Genomic DNA, 22,782 nt, shown 5'->3' on the forward strand with positions numbered 1-22,782 from the left:
TGCTGAAATTACTTTTATAAAAGAACTGTGACTTAAAAAATTGGATAGAATAGATTTCAAAAGTGTCCTAAATTAATATAGCCAAAGCCAAATCGTATATGAAATGAAATTGGTGTTCAATGCAAATGTTTTTATTGAAGTTTATTTATTTTTATTTTTTTATTTTTTTTAATATTTACAGGACTGTGCCTAGTATAGCACATGATAGGCTAAATAAAACATCACATAAGAAGTGTACCTTTAAATAAATCATTGGGCTGTTTATTACAGTTTTTTCTTAAATAGGTCATATAACAAAGAATGTTACTTTTTAAAAAAATTTTTTTTTAATAAAAATGTTCCTCAAGTTCAAGAGACAGACAACAACAAACTCTTAGCAGATTGGGGACAGAACATTGATTATTGGATCTGCTGGCTGCTTGTCCAAGGGTTTGCATTTGGTGACTAGGTGGAGTTTTGGGTGCGTTTGTATCATGAGATTGCAGCAGGTGTTGAGGGGGTTACTTTGAGGGGGTGGCTGCTGGTAAATCTGGGATCATTCAGACCACTTGGGGGACTCGGGTATCCCAGTTCCAGATCAGGAGGAGGAGCCTCGGTGGAGGAAGTAGCTTCACAGATTGAATGTGTGTATGGATCAGTTACCTCCATAGTGAGAGTGTCGCAAACCACTGGATTGTTAAACGACAAGAAGAAGGGAAGAGGAGGAGGAAAAAAAAAAAAAAAAGAATACAAAAAAAAATAAAATAAATAAAAATAACAGCCTCGGGAGTAAAGCGCACGCGGACTCGCTCGCGAGGAGTTGGAAGATTTGTGTTTCTTTTTTGTTTCCTCGGTACAGGCTGAAGCGGTGCAGCCGGTCCAGAAGCGAGCATTATGCATTCAGACTGCAGGCTGCTATGGGCAGAGCGGTAATGGTGGGCAGGGGACCGACAGGGGCAGGGGTTCTCGTCCTGTCGATTCTCATCATTCTCACCACGGAAGGCTGTCGAGCGCAGAAAGGTTGGTGCCACACAGCTGCGGTGACAACTGGAGGAGCCCGGCAGGAACCGCGCACACACGCGGCCACGCTGCTCTTAAAGTGTAAACACAGACCGTAAAGGTGTTTTAGTAATATATATATATATATATTTATTTTTTTAATTTTTTTTTTTTTTTTAAGGTGTATTGTAAACTTAAAGCTACCTTACAAGGCCGTGTGGACGCTTGGTTTATACACGCTCGCCGCCGCCCGTCGCGGTGTTTTGCGGTGAAAGACGGTAGTAGTGAAACCAGGCGAACCGGTTCCTAAAAAAAGTGAGATTGTAAAGGAATAATCGCTGCTGGGTGGACTTGTTGCTGGCTGAATTAACATGTAGCCCTAACTGAGTTGTTTAAAGTTCAAAGTCATGGTCTGTTACTTTGTTGCGTTTCCAGTAAACGAGTTACCTTTTAAAATGCCCGTTTTTTTCCACGGGGTCTGGCTCTTGAGGGCTGTGTGTACGAGACAACAGTACATTTGGGAGCTCGTGGCCTTGTTTCTCCTTCCAGGTAGCCCACTACTACTACTACTACTACTACTACTACTACCTTGAAGCTAATGCTACAGCCGCGACAGACTTAATGTATTTTGATTGGAGACGCTTTTCTATATTGTGTGTAAATACAAATAAAAGTCTTTTTTTATTTTTTTTTTTTATTTTTTTTATAGTCGACAGCTAACCTCAGGTGACCAGAGATTGGGGCTGTAAACACGTGGACACAGTATGTTGTACATTTCAAATGAATTACAGTTTCACGTTAAGAGGTGTTGGTAATACAAGTTGAGGGTTGAATTAAAGTGTTTTTCTGGGTTGTTTGGAGAGAAGTTGAGGAAAGTCAGGAACTTTTGTGAGTCAGAATGAGGGGAGCTGCTTTGTTTTTGTCCTGTTCATCTGGATCTTGTCCATTGAGAGGCTCTTGCATAACTCCGGGCCCACAGAACATCCACTTAGCACCATGAAGCGTGACTGCAGTGTTATCTCAGAGCCATGAGCCCACAACATCAACAATGTCTGCTCTCTGACAGCTCAGAGCTCAGCGGACACTAAAACACACTTCTCCTTCAAAAGACAAAAGGTCAAGGTTTTTTTTTTTTTTAGTAAACTGAATTTCACCGTCTTTAAATTGTCTCAGATTTGATTTATGCCATCTTAAACGAACAAAACGAATAAATCAGACGGCTGGTTCCTCAGTTTAATGCGACAATGTTCTCTGCAGAACAGCCAAAAAAGTCAAACCCAGCTTAATGCTTACCACTCTGCTGAACCCAATTGTTGCATTATATTATACTCATTTGGCAGATACTTTTATATAAATTAGGGAAGCAACTAACAATGATTTTTTGTTGTTGTTATTGGTCAATCTGTTGATTGTTTTCTTGAAATTATTTGGTGTATAAAGCTTCAGATAGTAGTGAGAAAACCTCATTGTTGAAATCACAAGATACTTGGTTCCAATCAGATGGCTTTAAATGTTTTGTTTGGTTTCGCCAAAAGATGGAAAAACCCAACACAATTCAGTTTACTATCACATTAGACAAAGTAAAGCTGTGCTTTCTTAACTTTGAGAGTCCTGAACTAGAGCATAAATCTAATGTTTTGTTTTGATAAATAATTACACCAATGTCATTAATGTTTGATTGTAGACGCACTAGATTGAGCATGGTGTAATGTTAACAGGATCTCAGTGTCTCAATAGGAAAATAAAAATAAAAATAGATAACTAAAAAAATATGTGTGGTATTAGTCTGTATTTTTCTAAGTCCCAACAAATCCCATTGAAAAACAAAATGATGATCAATACTTCAGTCTGTCTCAGTTTCTGACTTCATTACTATCTGTTGCATTCAGTATTGAAGATATAAATCTTATAAAACGTGTTACAGATGTATAGTTTTCCTTTAAAAACAGACTCGGTACAATCATAACAGATTGGCATTGTTTTTTTTTTTAGCAAACTGAAGGAAATACTTGAGTTGGATTATTGTGAGCTGTAGATCAAGTCACACTTCATGTGCTTGTGAGAGTTCACGGCTGCAGGACGGTGCAAGTGGGATTGACTCCAGCTAAACTTCAGTGTTCGCATTCACTGTAACGAAGTGACATGTCAGTCACGGCACTCGCTACAGCGCATTGATATTGTTTTAAGGCAAATTACACATATTTTATTTAAAATATAAAACATCCCCTTATTATTTATTCAAATGTTAATGCACGGTTACTGTTTAAATTCATAAACCTAAACAATGGGGGAAAAACTGAACAGAAAGTGTGGTATGTGCAAAATTTGGAAACTGTTCTACTTGTAAACCTGTAAGACCTTAATTGACTCATTTATCAGTAGGAAATGTGACCTGATGAAAGTTACATACCTGATCAATTCTGAGACTCTGTAAATCTTGTGAAAATGCTCAACAACCACTGACTTCTCCATGCAATGACCAAGGAAGTGAAAATGATGTTAGCGGATGCCCATAAACTATTAAAAAAGGTTTTAATACTGCCTCCAGATTGAAATTTCCACTGTCTGAAATATCACCAAGAAATGGCAATAAAGGGGAAATGTGGAAGTCGAGACGAAGTCTGTAAGAGTGATAAAATACAAAACCGCACGTCTGCTGAGCAGGAAGGCAAAAAAAAAAAACAACCTCATTGAGCTCTTTGGTCAGAATCAGTAAAGGTGCGTTTAACAAGAATAACTTGACAACTGTTAAGAATGGAGATGGAAATATTCTACTTGGGAGTTTGTATAGCAGCTGGTGGCACAGGAAACATCGCACGGATGAGTGAATTATCAGCTCAAAAGCAAATCTCATGCACTCAGTCAAGAGACTATGGCGTGTAATACGATACAAATCACAATACAGGGGTTATGATTAGGTTTTTGGTAATGAGATGATTTTTAATCTAATTTTAGGAAAACTCGTATACGCTACTTCCTGTCTCAGTTTATGTTGTTATGTTTCAGTCAAATAGCTGGAGACGGTTCGCAGCACACAAAATGAACCACTGTCTGCCATAAATCTTTGCACGTAAACTATTAATTATTTTCTTCCACTTCTGCAAGAGACCCATAACTGAAAACAGGCTGGCCTCGACAACTGAATGATGATCCAAAATAGACCTCAAAATCCACCACAAACCACTTCAAGAAACACAAACTGAAGCTTTTGGAGCGGCCGTCAGAGTCCGCTAACTTCAAGATCATTCAAAAATCTCTGGTCAGATATTAAACAGGCTGCTAGACGGCCTAAAAATATCTTTAAACCTAAATTAGTATGCAAGGGAGAGCGTGTGAAATGTTATAAACCAAGAATACAAAGAGAGAAAAAAAGGTTGATTTGGAAATAGGGGGGGTTTCTAAATACCGACTTAGTCGGGGACCAAACTGTTGCACAATTTTTAGGTTCATAAGATGAAAACTAACAGTGCATTGATGATTATAATATTAATGTTTGCTTGCTAAAGGGATTGTATTTAGTTGTTTTCACTTCAAAAATCAACATAATATAGAATATGCCCAGGGGTTTCCATGCATTTGTAAATAACTCTTGTTTTGTTTCCTAATTTACATGATTCTTATGAAATGCGGTCTTCAGTTGAATCAACAAAAGCTCTGGCCGTGCGCTCGTCCTCGTTGCCTCCTGCCCTCGGTGTGTTTTCTGAAACGGTGTGTTTGTGCCGTCCTGCAGGTGATGGCTGTGGCCCCAGTGTGCTCGGCCCCAGCAGCGGGACGCTGTCCTCTCTGGGGTACCCGAGGACATACCCCAACAACACGGTGTGCGAGTGGGAGATCAGCGTGCCTCGTGGCAAGAGGATTCACTTTCGCTTCGCCTCGTTGGACATAGAAAACAGCGACTGCCAGGTCAACTACCTGCGCCTCTACAACGGCATCGGACCGGAGAGGAGCGAGATTGGTGAGAGTGGAAAATGGAAAAAGTGGTCACCCGCCTACAGCAGTCAATTTAAATACGTCCGTGCAGCCAGTTCGCAATAAGGAGTTACTGTTTGTTTTATTGCGTGGGGATCAGCAGAGGCCACCAGAGACCATCGTCATGGTATCGTATCATGACACGCAAGTCAACAGACTATTATTGCAATTGTACACATTTTATGATCTGTTGACCTGCTGCTACGCTGATAACGAAATAGTATTTTGAGTAATTGAGTACCACCGAGAGACTGACTGAATGATGTGTGCCGATAGCCCCTTAAATAAGTGTCGTCCCACCTGCTCCTTCTTTATGCCGAGTGGCTTTTCACTTTGACCTTCAGTGCAGCTGTTTAAAATGACAATGCAATTTTTCCTTCAGACGTTGTCAGACATTGTCGGATGAGCGAGTCTCGTTTGAACAGACAGCGGCCGTTGGCCCTTCCCTGATCTGTATGCATCCCATCATCTCCATCACTGTCTTGTGTTTACATACACAGACGAAACTTGGTATATTAGATGAAAGTAGGGGAGTCGATTAGCTTTCACTTTCGTAACACTGTGAGACCTGCATTTCATAATGTAAGCCAGTAAGCAGGTCTATCCTGGTGTGGCTGATTTAATATACAGCAGGCGACTTAGGTCTTCTTACCTGGTGAAAGCAACAGTCAGTGCACACTGTGAATAAGAAGCCTGGTAATGTTTCTTTCATAATTTCAACATTGGACTTTGCTAATGGGAAAGTGTCAATTTGAGCAAAAACTGAGCTTAATTAAGCTTTTTAATTGCTAAATTCTTCCTCCAATTTCCTGTTGGTTATCAGGGCCCAGGTCATGTTAATTTATTATCTCAAAGGCATATTACCAATACTGATTTACAGTATTAAAGGACTGAAAAATGTGATATAATAAGTATTTCTAAGCCACGTTGGCCCTCCTGGCTTTACATCACACTAATATTGAGGTCTGACCATAAAACAGGTAAAAGAGGTCTGAGAATCCTGCAGAAACCCAGACAAAAATATATTGACATTTGTGAAATTCATTTTAAATACAAAGTTTTCATGCATACTGAATCTATTGAAGACTGTTTCCAGCATTATGGGCTGCTCTTATGATGTATAAGCCCACAGTAAAACCTCTGGTCAAGGACAGTTTTTTTTTTTGCATTATCATCCAATGTAATTCATGCTTTCTGGTACATAACTTGTTACAAAGTTAAACCAAACAGGTTTTTGTCACTACCCAGTGTCTCTTTGTCGTGTCTGTGTCTTTATCTGCGTCTACCTGCTGTTTTACAGTGAAGTACTGCGGTTTGGGTCTGAAGGTTAAAGAGCTGATCGAGTCCACTGGCAGCCAGGTCACTGTCCAGTTCATGAGCGGGACCCACTACACTGGACGTGGGTTCTACCTGTCCTTCTCCACCACTGAACACACAGGTAACAGGCTCTCCCGCTCACTCACCTGGCTGTCTCATCTCACCTGTGTGTCATCTGAGGGCTGCAGCCTGCAGCCTGCAGGCACATCATGTCATTTAGAGATCTCAATTTCCAGCCTGGTTAGTTGTCTGTTTTGGCCCTGGAGCTGAGCGTTACCTTGGTGATTGTGTTTGTTTGTGTCAAGTCACATCTGTTTTATTTATTCTGCACCCCCACTCCCCCTCGCCTTATTTTGTAACGGCTGTGAAGTAATTAGATTGTCCTGGGGGGACACTGATGCACACAGATCTTTAATATGTGGCTTTGTCTAACACCTGGAAACCGTTGTCGTGTAAAAACTTCATTCATTCATCGCTCCGTTTATCGTCGGTTCTACTTTGTGGAAATTCCCGACGCCGGGATTCACCTTGTGCTCGGAGGCTCCCCCCCCCTCCCCACCACCACCACCAAGTTGAAACATGAAATTGTGAAAATGATTTACCAGTAACAGTTGACTCTCAAATGATAGAAGCTCTTAGGATGTGGTGTTTGCTGACTGTTCAGAGCGTATTCAAACACACAGCAGCGATAAGGCGCTGCTCTGCTCTGAATGGTATATTCTGATCAGCCGCTTATCTGGAATTCCATCTGCAGCATGTAGCCTGATCGTGCTAGTGTGCATCGTCTCAAATGATTGTTTTTCTTGCCTAAACGAGAGAACAGACCGCGCTGAGCAGAGAGCAGATGTGCGGAAAGCTGTTTAAAGAAGGTTTCTCGGTCCCAGCTCACTGCCGAATGGGCTCCAATCCGACTTAATCCGACTGAAATTGAACAGCCTTCCCGGTGTAGAAAGTGTGAATCCTCTGCGTCGTTTCTGAGGGTTGCGATGGTTTACAGCGGAGCGTGGCTGGTAAAAGAAAGCAGGGGAAATACAGAGGCACCGTGAAGCCCGCTGAGGAAACGAGAGGCGAGAGGAAGTCAGAGTAATAGACAAAGTAATGATATTTTGTGGTTTTACTGTAAAACGCTTCTCGCCGCGAGAAACGCCAAACTGTTCTCTAAAGGGATTTATTACTGAAGTATGTGTGATAGGCTCTCGTGCCTCTGTCTCTCCCTCCTGACACCGGCTTGTATACGAATAATCTCAAATGGAATAAAAGTGTCAGCTCATCATTACTGTAGTGCATCAAAGCCTTTACATTCAGTGGCTCCTTTTACCAGGAACACTCGAATGTGGTCCAATACAAGAACTCTACATTTACCCTTTTAAGAAGTTTATAATGTTTCATTTTTGGCGACAATGTCAGAAAAGTGTAAATTCAAGCATTACTGAGGTCAAAGTAGAAGTTGGTGATCTACATGATAGTGAGAGGTGTCTCAAACATTTTGTCCTCCCGATGATGAACAAGAGCGTTCAAGATACTCACAGACAAACTGTGTTGTGTCTTCTGGTGCATCGAGTCTTTACCTTCAATGTGCCAACAGACCTAAAACCAAGAAGATGAAAACACTGAAGAAATTTAATGAAACATCTTGCTTAAAGGTTCGTTATTATTAATTTGATCAATGAATCAGTCCACAAACTGGTGAAAAATCACCATCACAATCTCCCAGAGACCCGGAGGATTCCAGTTTTATCCAACAAACAGTCCAATATGTTTGACTTGCAGATATAAACCAGAGGGAGACAACAAATATTCTCATTTAAGAAGTTAAAATGTGAAAATTATGGCTTTTTTTTTTTTTTTTTTTTTTGAGACACTAGACAGGAATCAATAGTCACGTATCAAACGTTTCTTCTGATTGACTAATCGATGAGGTGATTAATTGAAAAATAGCTTTCACACTAGTCGTTTCGTTTGCATGTTTTACTTTTGACTTTTCAGATTCCTGAACAGAACTTAATAATAATAATAAAAAAAGTGCCAACACTTCATTTAAGTTTTGGTACTGAAAATAAAATGACAAACCCCAAAACATTTAAGACTAAACAAAACAAATACAGCCAAATATCTCAAATGCATCAGCGTTAATTATCTCGGAGTATCTTTGCATAAATATCACAGCAGCAAAGAAAGTGTCTTTGTCAGCTTGATAAATGATGCCATAGGTATGCTCTTGATTCACCAGATGCTGTCTATTGTGTGTTTGATTTGATTTGATTTGATTTGGTTTGGTTTGTGTGAATGATCCATTCACACGGATTTTGATGTCTTAAAACTGGTGGCTCATCTCTTTAATGTGAACACTGGTAGTACAGCGTCAGTTGAGTTTTTGAAGGCGTGCTCTGTCATGTGGAACATTTGCGGTGACTTCAGACAAACGGATAATTGGAGGCCACAAGCAGAGGAAGGCAGTGACGCGTGTGCAGCAGAGTATTCAAATCTGCCTCGGTGGTCATCTCGTTTGGAGTGAATCGCACCGGGAGAGAAACGAGGCCGTCGGTGCACCGACCCAGACACTATTTCCACCAGAGAGTCCACGCGTGCGTTTCCCAGTCGTGTACAGTAACCTGATCCTGCAGATGAGCGTGGGAGGACAGTTTGCTCAGCTAAGTAAATCAGTAACCGTGGCGACTTGCTATTTGTCAGTTTGACTCACCGGTTGGTTTACCGGATAAATATTTGTTTGATGTTGTGGTCAAGAATCTCCGAGACCTGACCGTTGCCACGAGGTTTACATCAGTTTCCCAGCAGCCCACATCATCCTGTCGGACATCAGTGGTCTGCCTCGTCACTAAAGCACTCGTGTCAACACTCAACACACACATTGTTGGGCTGCAGGGCTTTGATGTGTTCAGAGTTGAAGTGAAATGACTTTTTTGTTCACGAACAAATTTGACCAAAATCCTCTGATTCCAGTTTCTTAAATGCGAGTACCTGCTGGGTTTCTCTGTCTTCTTTGATCGAATGATGGTAAACTGAATATCTGCGGGACTGATGGGCTGTTGCATGAACAAAACAAGCAGGTAAAATGCTTAAACTTGTGCTGGGAAATTTGGGATGGTCAGTTTTATTTTGATTATCCACGAATCGTTTGTCAAGCAAGAATAGTGCATTCTCTGGTTTCAGTCTCTCAAGGTCGTCTGAGGAAATCCTTCATTTCAAAATCATCTGAAACTGAACTCATCTAGTTTTTGGACATCTTTTGGCTTTGGGAAGTTGCTATTTTTCACTATTTGTTTTTTTAGATATTCTACAGGCTATACGTTTCATCAAAAAAGTCATTGCCAGATTAATTAACAGGGAAAATAATTGTCAGTTGCAGCCCCAAAAAAAACAAAAAAAAATTGCTCTCTGGCCCGACCACGCCCAACCCGAGGACGGTGTGGCAGCTTCGCCCTGGCAGCTCTCTGAAATGTTCAATACCGGTGTTCAAAATAGCCCTAAACCTAAAGAAAAACACTGCTGTTCTTGAAGAAGAACTGCAGTGTATAAAAAAAAAAGGGAGAGAAACGGAAAGCAAAAAATGGTGGCGGTAGTTTAACAGGAACGTGCGGGCGAACCAGTTCTGACAGTTTGTTTGCCTTCGCAGATCTGATCACTTGTCAGGACAAAGGAACCGATTTCCCCGAGGCAGAGTTCAGGTAAGTACTGTTTACTTTGTGCGGATAATTGTGCCGCAATCGAACGCTCAGACGTTTACTGTGTGTCTCTCTTCTCAGTAAATACTGTCCAGCGGGCTGCTTGACATCCACGGAGGAGATTTCTGGAACTATACCTAATGGATATAGAGAGGCGAGTACATGCGGTGTTCTTCTTTGTGGCAGTCGCTGTCGCCTGCGTCACATTCCCGAGTGAGTCACCGGCTCGAGTGGTCTCCTGCTGTGTGCTCATGATCCTCGCTGGAACCACCGCATCATCACTGCTTTATTACTCATGTTGTCAAGGCCTTGCACTAGTCTTTTGTCTTGAGTTATTATCTATTTCTGAGCCACATGTTTGCATATCTTTTAGTGTGTTACTTCTTGTGTAAATGGGCCCCTTCTCTGCGGTATGCATGTCCTGGACGGATGACCTCACAGCACCCCTGCAGAGCGTGAGGTCATAGACGCTGAGTCTCTGGCTGATAACCTCATGTTTCGAGCTTGAGGATTTTGTAGGGAAGGGAGGGAGTGGGTGGGTGGTGTTACTGGCTGATGGGAGGACAGGGAGGAGCGTCGGGGTGTGCTTCGGGGAGCGAGGCGCCCCACAGGAACAGAGGAGGGGCAGGGTCAGCGGGTGAAAGGGAGGTGAGATAATAGTTTGGCTGAAAATAATAACCCTGTAATCCAGTCCAGCTGCAAGAGGGTGCTGAGGAGAGCTCTCCCTGTGTGTGTGTGTGTGTGTGTGTGTGTGTGTGTGTGTGTGTGTGTGTGTGTGTGTGTGTGGTTGTATGTGTGTATGTGTGTGTATGTAGCTGTGTGTGTGTGTGTGTGTGAGAGAGAGAAGCTCTGTGCGTGCACGACTGGATCTTTCTTGTGATTCATTCATGTTTGTCTTCTTTGAGAGACACTTGACTGGAACACAATAGTAATTGTAGAAGCATACTTGACTGTATCACACAGGGATCAGTTGCTCCACCCAGATTACAAGCCAACAGCTCACTTTATCTTTTTTTTTATTATTATTATTTCTGCCTGAGTGTTTTATGTGATCCTTGTGCTGTTTTTTAAAAAAAAAAATTATTTATTTTATTTTTTATTTCCACACTGATCACAGATGTGTGTTTGAGTGGTTTCCTCCGTTGGTTTGGAGCACTACTTTGTGTTTGTGTTAGTGGTTTGGTACGGTTCTCTTTAGGATGTGGTGTGTGTTTTTGGGAAGTTTTAAGAGTCACAGGGCAAGTGCTGATCGCTTGTGGCAGCCTCTGAGTGTGAGTGTGTGTGAATATACTTGTGCAGTATATGTGCGCCTGTCACTCTGTGGGTCAGCTGTGAATTCCAGTGTGGGACTTTTCCAGTAATGAAATTCCACCTCAAGTCGACCAGCTGCTGGTCGGAGGGCGCTTGTGGCCAGAGCGGAGTCGGGTTTTGTCAGCTTCTCGGTGATGTGGCAGCAGGTTTGGACAGGAATGCGGCCGACAGTGAGTCATTACCATCAGTGCCTCGCAGTATCCTCTGCGCAGAGAGGTGACATCATCCTGACTCATCAGCTTTTATCTGCCTCGGGCGGAAGGTGAAGCGATCCTGCTGTGAAACAGTACTGCCTGTTCCCTCTCACTTCCACTTGGACAGCATTTGCCAATTGTAAAGTACCGGTTGTTCGCGTTTATGAAAATCAGTACCTGTTGAACCTTTTCCACCACAGGGACGTTGTCAGGAAGTGTTTTTAGGAACTGCTGAGCTTCACCTGCATTTCTGCTACAGGAGCAACCGATGCAGTCTCTATTCTTTCCACAAAACTTCAGCCAAATATTTTAACCTCAAAATATCCCGGTTCATGTGGTGATATATTACATCGTCTGGAATGGGACTCGAAAATGATCGGAAAATTATACAAACAACAACAATAATAATAATAATCTTTGAATATTAATAATAATATTCGTAATGTGCAAAACTCTAAAATGTTTCTAATCTTAAAACTTACTTTAGATTTGTTTATTAAAGAATTGTAACCAATATATATACACATATATTAAATGGGACATTTTAAGCCAACTTGTCAGTACTCCGGTGGAGAAACTATGTAATCAGCATTAATTGAATTACTTCATATATACGTTGTAGATTTCTGTTCACCAATTTCTTGTCAGTTATTGGCTGACATACTGTATACGTCAATACTGATATACCCGCAATAATCTAACATCAGCCAATGTATCAATGACGGCGTGTTGGTTTGCTAGTTATTTCAAAAAGCCTACAAGCAGCTGGGAGATAACTATTTGAACCTTTTTGGTGATTTTTCTTTCCTCTTCCAGACAATTACAAAGAACAACACAGCTGTTGTCTTGCGTTCCAAACGAAGCCGTTCCTCCTAATCTGTTTTCAGTCTCATGAGCATCCTCTTCACAGTTGATCAGATGTGTTTCCTGGGACTGTTTATGTGACTATAAATATCTCCCAGTGGAGTCTTTCTTACATTGTCTCTCTTTCCGCAGTCCTCCCCTCTGTGTGTGGCGGCTGTCCATGCAGGTGTGGCGTCCAACGCTGGGGGCGGGAGGATCAACGTGGTCAGCAGCAAAGGCATCCCTCACTATGAGGGCACACTGGCCAACAACGTCACTTCCACTGGGTAAGAGATCTGGCGCACAAAATACTCCTCCCTGCTCGTCTACTGGGTTTTCTCCTGCCAGGAGACTATATTCACTATATATTTTTGAGTAAATTTTCCGTGAAAAAAACAAACAAAAACAAAGAAGAATGTGTATAAGTGATACTTACATTATCTTCTCATCTCACACCGTCTCCTCAGAGGAACTTTGTCAAACAGCCTCTTCACCTTCAGGACCAACGGTGAGTTTTGGTTCCTTAGTATTTCCTGGGGGGGGGGGGGGGAGTCCTGTCCATGTAATTGTCACCGTCTGCATGTGTACTTTTAATCCAGTTTATTTGCCTCGTCTGTAATGTTTTATAAGTCTGCATAACAAACTGGGACTAACTAACGCACCTGCCAGTTTAAATGCTCAGAGTTCAATCTGGTTTACTCTGAGCTCTTTGTACCTACATTTCTAACGTAAAGCCAGAAAACCTGCAGTACATCTGGTTTGGTTAATGAGCAGAGATCCCTCATTCTTCATCCAAACAGATGAATCTGTGAATCCTTAAAAAAAAAAAAAAAAAAAAAATTATGACCTCTTTTGTGCACTAAATCTCATTGTGTCTTGAATATTTTATGTTGTATGTAATAATGACGATACTGGGCTCGCTGTGTTTTCAGGCTGCTACGGGACGCTGGGTTTGGAGTCTGGTGGTGTTGCGGACACTCAGCTCAACGCTTCGTCTGTGTGGGACTGGAGCGACGCCACCCGTCAGCGGGTGTGGGCACCGTCAGGGGCGCGGCTTAAAAAGGCGGGGCTGCCGTGGGCACCGTCGCACAGTGACCAGCAGCAGTGGCTGCAGGTGGATCTCAAGAGGGACAAGCGGCTCACAGGTACAGAACTACATGAACACAACCCTAAAAAAAAAATATATATATATATAGGATAAACTAATATATACTACAGCCACTGTCTGTCAGGCTTTACAGCAAAATGGGCCCTAAGGCTTAAAACACCTGTGAAAATTTTATTAATGGTGATGGATTAAATGTTGCAGTGATGATGTCAGTCAGTCAGTCAGTCAGTCCATCACTTTGGTCCAGACTGGATGGATTGTTTTAAAAGTTTTGTCTCCGGTGGATGAAGCTGAACGAGTTTGGTGATGACTTTTCCCTCTAGAGCCACCATGAGGTTTACATTATGTCATTATTGTGAAATATCACAACTATTGGATGGCCGTGGAAGTTGATGTAAGACGACGCTCTAATTTGTCCATGTTTTGTTCCAAAGCCTAACCAATCAACGCACATTACAGTTCTTCTTGTGCAACCTCGAAGGAGGAGCGGAAAAAAAAGAAAAAGAAAAGTGCCTCATGGTGGCGTTTTGAAACTACAAATGTTCTCAGTTCCTGCAGTGCAGACAAAAAAAAACAACAACAACAAAAAAAACGGGTGGGGTGTGGGGGAGGGTACTTCCTTTAACAATTGTTAGAACTATTAAAAAGTTCCTTTGGCCTGAGAGTGTCTATGGTTGCATATAAACACACATCATGGATGCGTTAACATAAAGCACAATAAAACAGGAGCTGGAAGATTAAACCTTCTGTTCAAAACAACCACATTCCTCATGAAACATTTTCTGGATGTATTTTTTAGGATGTCTGATGGGAAGACGGCATTTCCTTGATGAAGAATTACGACTCGGTATCATCTCACCTCAAAATGGCAGCCAGTAAACACGGTTCAATTCAATGCATCGTAAATAGGGAGCGATTTCAGAAAGACGAGAGTCTTGTTGGCGCTTACAGTCGAGTCAGCTGTCATCAGTCGTCACCTTCTCCTTTCTTCTGTCCATCCGTCCAGTCATCACCACCACCGGTTCTACCCTGAGAGAGTACCAGTACTACGTCTCAGCATACCGGGTCCTGTACAGTTACGATGGCAAGCAGTGGTACAGCTACCGGGAAGCAAACTCTACACAAGACAAGGTAACAGCCACCGAATCAATAAACCCTGCTGGCTCAACAATTACATCATTCGCTTTAATGGGTGTTTTTTTTTTTTTTTTTTTGTCTCTCAAATTAGTGCAAATGGACCAAAATGTCACTTTAGAAGGCTGCAGGGAGACTTACATGGATGGTTTCCATAGCAACTGGTATTGACTAAGAGATGTTTATGGCAGGAAATGAGAGCAGCCAGTGGTTTGAGTTAAGTGCTGTGGTAGACAAGTCAGGACACTTGGGCTTTAATAATGAATGGATATGGATTGAGCGGCCGGGTTGTTAGGCTGGAGCTGCTGTCGATGATCCGCTCTCTGCTGGGATTCTCACGGGCTCTTACCCTGTCGGGGGAAGTAGTTATTATCTTTGGAAAATAATCAGCTTATGGCTTGCAATGCATTTGTCCACAGACCTTTTTCTTTTTCTTTTCTTTTCTTTTTCTCCTTCTCAGCTGCTACTACTGGCCCACAGTTGGGTTTGAACCTCTGGCACCAATCATGTTGTTGTTCTCATTTGATGCTAGATTTTCCAAGGCAACATCAACTATCTGCACGAGGTGAGGAATAACTTCATTCCTCCGATCGAGGCCCGGTTTGTGAGGGTAAATCCCACCTCGTGGCACCAGAGAATCGCACTCAAGTTGGAGCTGCTCGGCTGCCAAGTCCCTGGTAAATAAAGTCTGCTGATTGGCAAATAAACAAAAGAGTATTTGGAGTTTCAAGGATCCAAGATGCAATTTTTTTTTTTGTTTGTTGTTTTTTTGACAGCGAGGCGGAAGACGGAGACAACGGGGAGGATGATACCTCGATCACGGAATAATCCCCCCACAGTGGGTACAAAACGCCCACCTCACTTTGGCCAAACCACACACACCCCCGACATCAGAAACACCACTATGCCGCCCCACTCTGGCAAAGGTGCGTCTGATTTTCAAAAGAAAAGAGATGGTTTGATCCTCAACGGAGGTTTTTTTTTTTTATCATTTGTAGTTTACTGTAGTGTTTTTGCTCTTAGACGTGGCGCTGGCAGCAGTTCTGGTTCCTGTGTTGGTCATGGTCCTGACCGCTCTCATCGTGACTGTGGTTTGTGCTTGGCACTGGAGGAACAGGTTTGGATTCTTCTCCTCCTCTTCATCACAGCGCTTCTGAAAACTTTAGTTTTCAAATCTTCATGACTTTTTGTTCTTTTCTTTTCTCTCTCTTTAAAAGGAAAAAGAGCTCTGAAGGAACGTACGATCTTCCTCACTGGGATCGCACGGGTACGTCATCGCTCCTCAGCGCCGCCGCTCGGTGCGTCTCGATGAGTTTCCCGAGTTCGTTGGTGCAACTCTGTGGATCTCTTTGTGCATCTGTTGCAGACTGGTGGAAAAGCATGAAGCAGCTGCTGCCCTCCAAGATGGTGGAGACGGAGGATTCGGTTCGGTACAGCAGCAGCGAAGTGGGCCGGCTGACGGGGAGAGATGCTGTGCCGCGGCTGCACGCCGAACCCGCAGGTACGAGCTGCTCCGGGTGTTCGTGAATCGTGTCGCGGCGTCTCGGGGGAATCGTGGCGACTGTCTGGATCTTCTGTGTTGTTGCGGGTGAAGCCTTCAAATTTAAAGCGTCTCTGCAGCAACATCTATCTTGAGTTCAGACCGTAAACTGGAACTCGAGTGGTCAGCGAAGGCAAACGGTCGCGAGGCTGTAATTCTAGTTAGTTTTTTTTGTTTTTGCCCACAAAGGGAAACATCGCCGCATTTCAAGTTGCTAGGAAACATTTTTTACACGAGCAGCAGATACAAAGAATTTGGGTCTGTGTTTCTGGAAGTCCAATATTCTCTCTACTACATCGCTTTATTTGACCTTTATTAACATCCGTCTCTTTAGCGCCTAAGTGATTTTATTTAAGTGTTTTGTTTTGAAGTGCTTTTTGACTGAAAACAGCTTTGCTTGAAAACAAAGGCGGTAGGACGACGACTAAACAACGATCCGAAACACCCCGACGCCGTGTACACCCGAGGAGAGACTCGCATCTAATGATGATGTCATGTTATTCTAGAAATATTGATGATTTACTGCGGCATTTTTTTTTTTTTTTTTGTGCTTAGAAAGTCAATAGTTTTGTTTCTCAGAGAATATGGACATCAGGTAAGATGCCCTCGGTTATTGATTTTCTACAATGTGCTTTCTGTTCAGAATACGCCCAGCCGCTGGTGAGTGGCGTAACGACATTAGGAGCCCGGTCCACCTTTAAACCAGACGAGGGGCCCGAACCCGGATACTCGGATCCAGACCTGTACGACGCCCCCATCTCTCCGGACGTCTACCACGCCTACGCGGAGCCGCTGCCGGCTTCGGGATCCGAATACGCTACCCCCATCGTGGTGGACATGGGCTGCCACCTGTCGGGGAGCTCCGCTCTGACGCAGCTCTCCACAGTGAGTAGTTTCATGGGCGCCGGGCCCGCCTCCTCACTGCTCGCACGGACGGACAGCAGCCAGTCGGGGAGGTCGGCCTACGATACGCCCAAAAACGCCACCGGACAGGCCACGCCCACGGAGGACCTGACCTATCAGGTGCCTCAGAGCAGCACTCAAAAGTCAACGGGACAGAGCTGAAGAGCTGCGATTGACGTGAACTTAACCTGCCCCTCGACGCAACCCAAAGGACAAAGACAAGAGGGTTGTCGGGGGAGGAGGAGGAGGAGGAGGAGGTGGAGGAGGTGTGAACCTGTGAGCGCTCCGAGTCTTGAATGAACACTACCTTAGGTTTAGATTCATCTGGAGATGTCTGTATCGCCTAAACGTTTCTGCATGGTCACAAACTGCCCGTGCAGTGCCATTACAGTCCTATCACTGAAACCACAAAGATGAATGTGTGCGTGCCGGGAGTCGGATGAACGGACGGTGGAGGGGATGGAAAAAGGAGAAAGCTGACTACTATTTGATAAAGACTTTGTCCCTGTTCTGTGATTCTTCGTAGGTCTTGCATCCTGTGAAACTGTGATTTCCATTCTGCCGTCGGTATTCTGTTCCATACCGAAGCAGGTTCAACCGAAATGTACCGGATGATTTACATCCATCAAATCGAAGGGATTTCTTATGAAATGAATCGCATGTGTACCCTTCATCTGAGGTCGAAGAGTTCCTCCTGTGCAGAGAAACTCGAGCTTTCCACGGTACGTTTTTGTCTTACTTTGTTTAAAGAGCATGACTTGAAATTGTGTATAGTTCTAGTGATTCCATTACTGCAATCCTGTTAAAACTCAAATGATTTACTGATATTTATTTGTATTTCACATCCTGCTGATAAGGAGAGACTCTCACTAATAAATACCCCACCACCGCTACCCTCACTGACAGCAGATCAAAGAATTGGGGTTGCACTGTTGTGGACACCTGACTGACAAATAAGTCTTTTTTTTTTTTTTTTTTTTCATAAATCCTGTCAGATGTTGTATTTTAACTTGAAGAGGCTCAACGGGAGAATCTATCTAGTGAACCCCCCCCCTCCCAGGCCTCTCCCACACAGAGAAAATACTGTTTGTGGTATCGGAGACCAAATGCTGCCTTTTCTGTGTTTATGATTTACAACAGACTTTCACAATCGTGCCAACGTCGCCAAAAAAACAAAACTTAAAGCAGTCTTAATGTAGGAAAAACAGCTTTTTAGAGGTAGAAGAAAAGGTACATCGGAAATATGTTCCAGCTGTGATGATTTCATAGTTTGCGTGTCTGTCCTGAACTTTTGGATCGAACTTGGTGATTGTCCAGTGTTGAAATTGGTGTTTGATCTGTCCCAATGCGTTTTGGGTGTGACTTGTTCCCTCCTTGTATCTCCTTGCGCATCAATGTGTGTGTGTGTGTGTGTGTGTGTGTGTGTGTGTGGGGGGCGGGAAGCTGTTGTCCATATCCGTGTGTGTGTGTGTGTGTGTGTGTGTGTGTGTGTGTGTGTGTGTGTGTGTTTCTGGACTGTGTATGACGTGGCTTCTAGTCGTGTAGCACCAGTAGACTGCATTCCTCTCCTGCCCACGTGCGGTACTGATCCGACCAATCACTCGGTGGCGGGAGCGCAGACGGAGGAGGAACGGAGAATGAGCCGCTTTATATCTCTACGGAAACGGGAGCCCCCCCCCCCCCCCCGGGGGGGGGGGGGAAGGTGTCGCTCAAACAGCTGCGCCGCCGCCGCCGCGGCGGCTCTCCTGGGTCACAGATGGGTTGTGTCTATGTGGCTCTCACTGATTGTACATAGAGAAATAAAAAAGAGTTTTTAAAAGAAAATGTTTTATTATCTTCAGCTGTTCATCAAAACATCTATTTACAAACGATTTGTCTTTGTTCTTGCGTGTATCCGACGTACACAAACCCGAACAATTGCGCCGCAAATTACGTAGACCCGGCTGAGGATGTTGCTCGACTACCGCCGGCCACAAAACAAGGAACGGATGGATCATTGGGACATTTTGTGTCCCGAGTTCTCATTGGGATCAATTGCAGCGATGCTGGCGTTCACCTAAAGCAACATTTACGCAGCGAGTTTACCTTGAAATGACTTCAAAGCGGGCGATTTAGATCACCGGCTGTTCTTTGTCTGCGTCCCACGCATTCTGACTTGGAATGAGTTTACAGCGCAAACACTGGTTTGCATTGATTTTGCGCGATTACCGTTTGTGGCCACAGAGGCTGCTGCTGCTGCTGCTGCTGCTGCTGCATGATATTGCTTTAAGTGAAAAGTGCCATCATGAACATTTCAATTTTGGTTTACGACAAAATACCCGCAAAACGTCGTCTCGGCACAAAGCACGAAGCCCAGCTGGAGAGGCTCTAGATTCTCAGTGGCGTTATATGATGGCAGGATTTCAAGCATCTAAAACAATTGACAAAAACAAAAACTTCCTGCCGCGGCTAACCTCAATGGCGCCACTATTAAAAACTTGTCTTGAAGTTTAAGAAAGGGCATTGCAGGGTTCAACAGTTCTTCTGTATTCGACATGAAACTTTTAAAAAGTGTCGTTTTTCCACTTTGTCTTTCCTGAGACGTGAAGTACGGTCTCAACGCCATTGTAATTGGATTTTTAGTCAAATCGAATGTCCGAATTATAATAAATACTTGAATTATATCAATAAATTATTAACAGCATGTGAACAAAATGGTGTGCTTTAAAAAGAAAAAAAAAAAAAAAAAAGAAGAAGAAAGTAAACGTTTATCAAGTAAAATCAGCCGGTGTAGAAAGCTTATAACCAGAGCTAACACACCCAGCTTTCACAAGCGGGTGTTCAGAGCAACATCATCACAATAAAAGGCGTCACACACATGTGGATCATTTAGTCGACAGGAAAGTCATTTTCCAGATGTCGAGACTTCTTCATTGGTGTTCCTGCACATGTTGTGAAATTATACCAAATTAACATTCTTGTTTCAAACCATTCTCCTTATCCTTCATTTGTTCACATCTGTGTTGCTGTTGTCACTTAGGATCCTGTTGTCTCAAAAACAAACTCCTAAGTGGCACATCGATTATCGCTTCTCATCGGCGTGTAAGTTTTTCCACCGTCTCCCTCCTCGGCACCCTCTTACCCTTCACTGCTCCATGTTTCTGCCATTCTTTCCAAACTTCCACCAGACCACCGTGAGGATGACGGCTATCAGCAGGATCAGGCCGCTGGTTACGAGGTAAGCAACGGGCAGGAAATGGTTCTGACCCCCGAACCAGGTCAGCGTGGTCAGCACCACTTCCTTTCTGCCTCGGAAGTACTGCACAGGAAAGTCTGAGAGGGCACGAGGTCAAGGCTCAGGACTGGAGATCAGAAGGAGAAGCTCCGTGGAGAAAACAAGCACCCCCCCCCCCCCAGCGTGAAGTCTTAAAATAGTGCCCGCTCGTGTTTAACTGTTTGACAGCAGATAAGACAAAAGACAATGGGACGCGCGCAACGTCCTGTAACCCACGCATAAGTTCCCACAACGAAGGTGTCCCGAGCAGCGGTGAAAGGATACTGTACGAGATGTCGATGCTGTAGTTCCCCGCCGGCAGCCCTTTGGTGAAGGTCTCGTCGGCGCGGTATAAAACCCCGTAGAGCTTCTTGAAGTCGGGGAAAGCCGCCTCCCTCATCCAGACAATCAGGTCGTCGTTGATGAAGCCGGTGTTGCCCGGGTCGTGGGGGTCCAGGTCGTAGACGGGCTTCTGCCAGTACAGCGGTAGTCCCGTACCTGCGCACACGGCCGTTTCAAATATTTAACAACATCACGTATCACAAATGAGTGACAGAAATAAGTGTGCCCCCGCCCCCACCTCCCGCCCCCCGTGATCAGGTTTACGTCACTCCGTACCTTCAAACACTTGGGCCAGTGTCGAGTTGTCCTGCATTGGGTTGCGGTACTTGACATTTTTGTCGGTGTACCAAGTAATGCCCTTCCGCAGTAGAGGAACCTGAACTGGAGCACGGCCGGAAGCGTGATAGGTCAGAGTGAAGGAGTCTGGGAGAAGGCATACGTCGGGTCAGAGGAGATGTGGAGGAAGGAAGGAAGTGATGAGTGAGTGTGAGTGTGAGTGTGAGTGGTGTTTACCATTAAACATACTGTTGGCCACAGCACCACAGGGAGCAATCGGGAGTTTATTCTGATCTCTGGTAAATGGCACACAATATGAACTGGGGTTCTAATGAAGGAAGTGAAAAAGGAGTTAAATATCATATTCAAGTAAAATAGAAGATTCCTAAGAATACACTCGAGCACTTCAGTCTCAGGCTGCTTCCCACCCGAATTCTACTCCATATTTCTGGAAGCTGAAGCTGCTGTGTTTTTCAGATCGAGTCTTCAAATACAAACAAACTTAACAGCGCAGTTCTTGTAACGGAGTGTTTTTACATTACTTCTACTCGTGTAAATGAAAAACACCCACGGCGACACCAGCGTGTCCTCTGGCTGTTGCTCTGATGGCGTCGTACACGTCGCTGTGGACAAACCTTCAAGTTGTGCTTCCTGCCAACCATCTGTCCGTCATCTCTGGAGTCCATGTATCTGCGCAGGTTCTGATGAAAGTTTTTCAGGCCGTAGTAGAAGAAGACATCTCCCTGGGGACAAGAAGCGGGACGCGCGTCATCACGCGGGGCGCGAATGTTGATTGTTTTGTCAAACTGTGTGAGGGGAACTTAAAAGGCTCGTTTACCTTCATGGCTTTCTCGATGCCCAGCACCACCTTGCAGCTGCAGGTCTGAGCCGCGTTGCTCACATTTTTACGCTTTTCAAAACACACATCACAGGTGCCGGCCTCCGTGTAGTCCAGCTGGAAGGACAAGACGGAGGGAGTTAAAGAGCAGTCCATTTCAAGTGAAGTGTTCCTGTTTAGCCGTTTTCAAAAGGGAACCTTGGCTCTTTCCCCTCCGTCACTCCCTTTTTTTTTTTTTTTTTTTTTTTTTTTTTATTGCCCTTGAGGGCTTTTGAGCTTTTCTTCTCCGTCTCTCTGACACACGCAAACACAACGGCAGACACGCCTCGTGTATTTCCCACCAAATCATTTCCCGACGTCAAAAATGAGCACTCGTAAACGAGTGCACTTTTCACTCACCTTTATTTCCTGCGTGCTTTGCACGGTGAGAAGCAGCCACACTCCCAGCAGCATGCATATCAAAGCCATGAGGTAGAAAAAAGGCAGCACGGTGTTAGCCGTTAGCATGGGGGACCAGGCAGGCAGCCGCTGCTGCTTGAAAGCCGAGTTGTCGGGCCTCCGAGCCAGGGGCCCAACCTTGCCCTTCGCTTTGCCCATGAGAGGAGCCGTCGGCCGGGGACGGAAGAGGAACTTGGTGCACAGCTGGAGTTGAAAAAGTGCGAACGACGAGGCGCTGCTCTATCTTCTCTTCCTGTTATTTTTATTTCAGCGATATCTCCCTAAACACACACACACACACACACACAGCACTCTGCTTGCCAAGAGATTTTCCCAGCAGGCTTTGCAGGGTGGGGGGAGAGCGTTGTGGCCTGTTACTCATTAACCACGATCCTTTTGCTTAACTTTCTGTTCCTTCCACTTTTCTATGCGTGCCCGATTTCTGCCTTTTCTACTAGTTCCTTCCTGAGAACACGCGGGTTTCCGTTTACGCGCCATCAAAATGATGCGGAAGACTCTTTCATGTCTCGACTCGAATTCGCCGTGGAAGATACGGTTGTTGGTTCAGGGCCTCTTTGTGTTGCTTTAAAATGCTCTATCCAGAGGATGCCGTGATAACTGGGAGTTCCTGGTGGGCGAGTAAACTCATGACCTC

At 44.2% G+C, this 22,782-nt stretch overlaps 2 protein-coding genes across 4 annotated transcripts; one reads left to right on the forward strand and one right to left on the reverse strand.

Annotated features, from left to right (window-relative positions):
* The first annotated feature begins 566 nt into the window (after positions 1–566).
* dcbld2 (discoidin, CUB and LCCL domain containing 2) lies at positions 567–18,158 on the forward strand. Of its 2 annotated transcripts, XM_069707054.1 has the most exons (15): positions 635–999; positions 4,709–4,933; positions 6,248–6,385; positions 9,899–9,950; positions 10,029–10,101; positions 12,449–12,582; positions 12,763–12,803; positions 13,228–13,440; positions 14,410–14,534; positions 15,070–15,214; positions 15,314–15,463; positions 15,561–15,654; positions 15,755–15,804; positions 15,904–16,038; positions 16,721–18,158. In XM_069707054.1, the coding sequence occupies exons 1-15, from the start codon at positions 897–899 to the stop codon at positions 17,140–17,142; spliced, it is 2,100 nt and encodes a 699-aa protein (XP_069563155.1). In that variant the 5' UTR covers positions 635–896; the 3' UTR covers positions 17,143–18,158. The 2 variants fall into 2 exon arrangements, with proteins under 2 accessions (XP_069563154.1, XP_069563155.1); XM_069707053.1 differs by having other exon boundaries at positions 567–999; positions 15,755–16,038.
* On the reverse strand, positions 17,719–22,745 carry tmem30c (transmembrane protein 30C). Of its 2 annotated transcripts, XM_069707056.1 has the most exons (8): positions 22,089–22,745; positions 21,690–21,806; positions 21,487–21,594; positions 21,089–21,179; positions 20,852–20,998; positions 20,519–20,731; positions 20,102–20,292; positions 17,719–18,761 (listed from the first exon to the last, which is right to left on the reverse strand). In XM_069707056.1, the coding sequence occupies exons 1-7, from the start codon at positions 22,284–22,286 to the stop codon at positions 20,105–20,107; spliced, it is 1,062 nt and encodes a 353-aa protein (XP_069563157.1). In that variant the 5' UTR covers positions 22,287–22,745; the 3' UTR covers positions 17,719–18,761; positions 20,102–20,104. The 2 variants fall into 2 exon arrangements, with proteins under 2 accessions (XP_069563157.1, XP_069563156.1); XM_069707055.1 differs by having other exon boundaries at positions 17,719–20,292.
* Between the last annotated feature and the right edge of the window lie 37 nt (positions 22,746–22,782).

This window comes from Brachyistius frenatus, unplaced genomic scaffold, assembly GCF_029030835.1.
Source record: "Brachyistius frenatus isolate BFR_SWC_R1_liver_20210118 unplaced genomic scaffold, ASM2903083v1 Contig_66, whole genome shotgun sequence".
Classification (NCBI taxonomy): domain Eukaryota; kingdom Metazoa; phylum Chordata; class Actinopteri; family Embiotocidae; genus Brachyistius; species Brachyistius frenatus.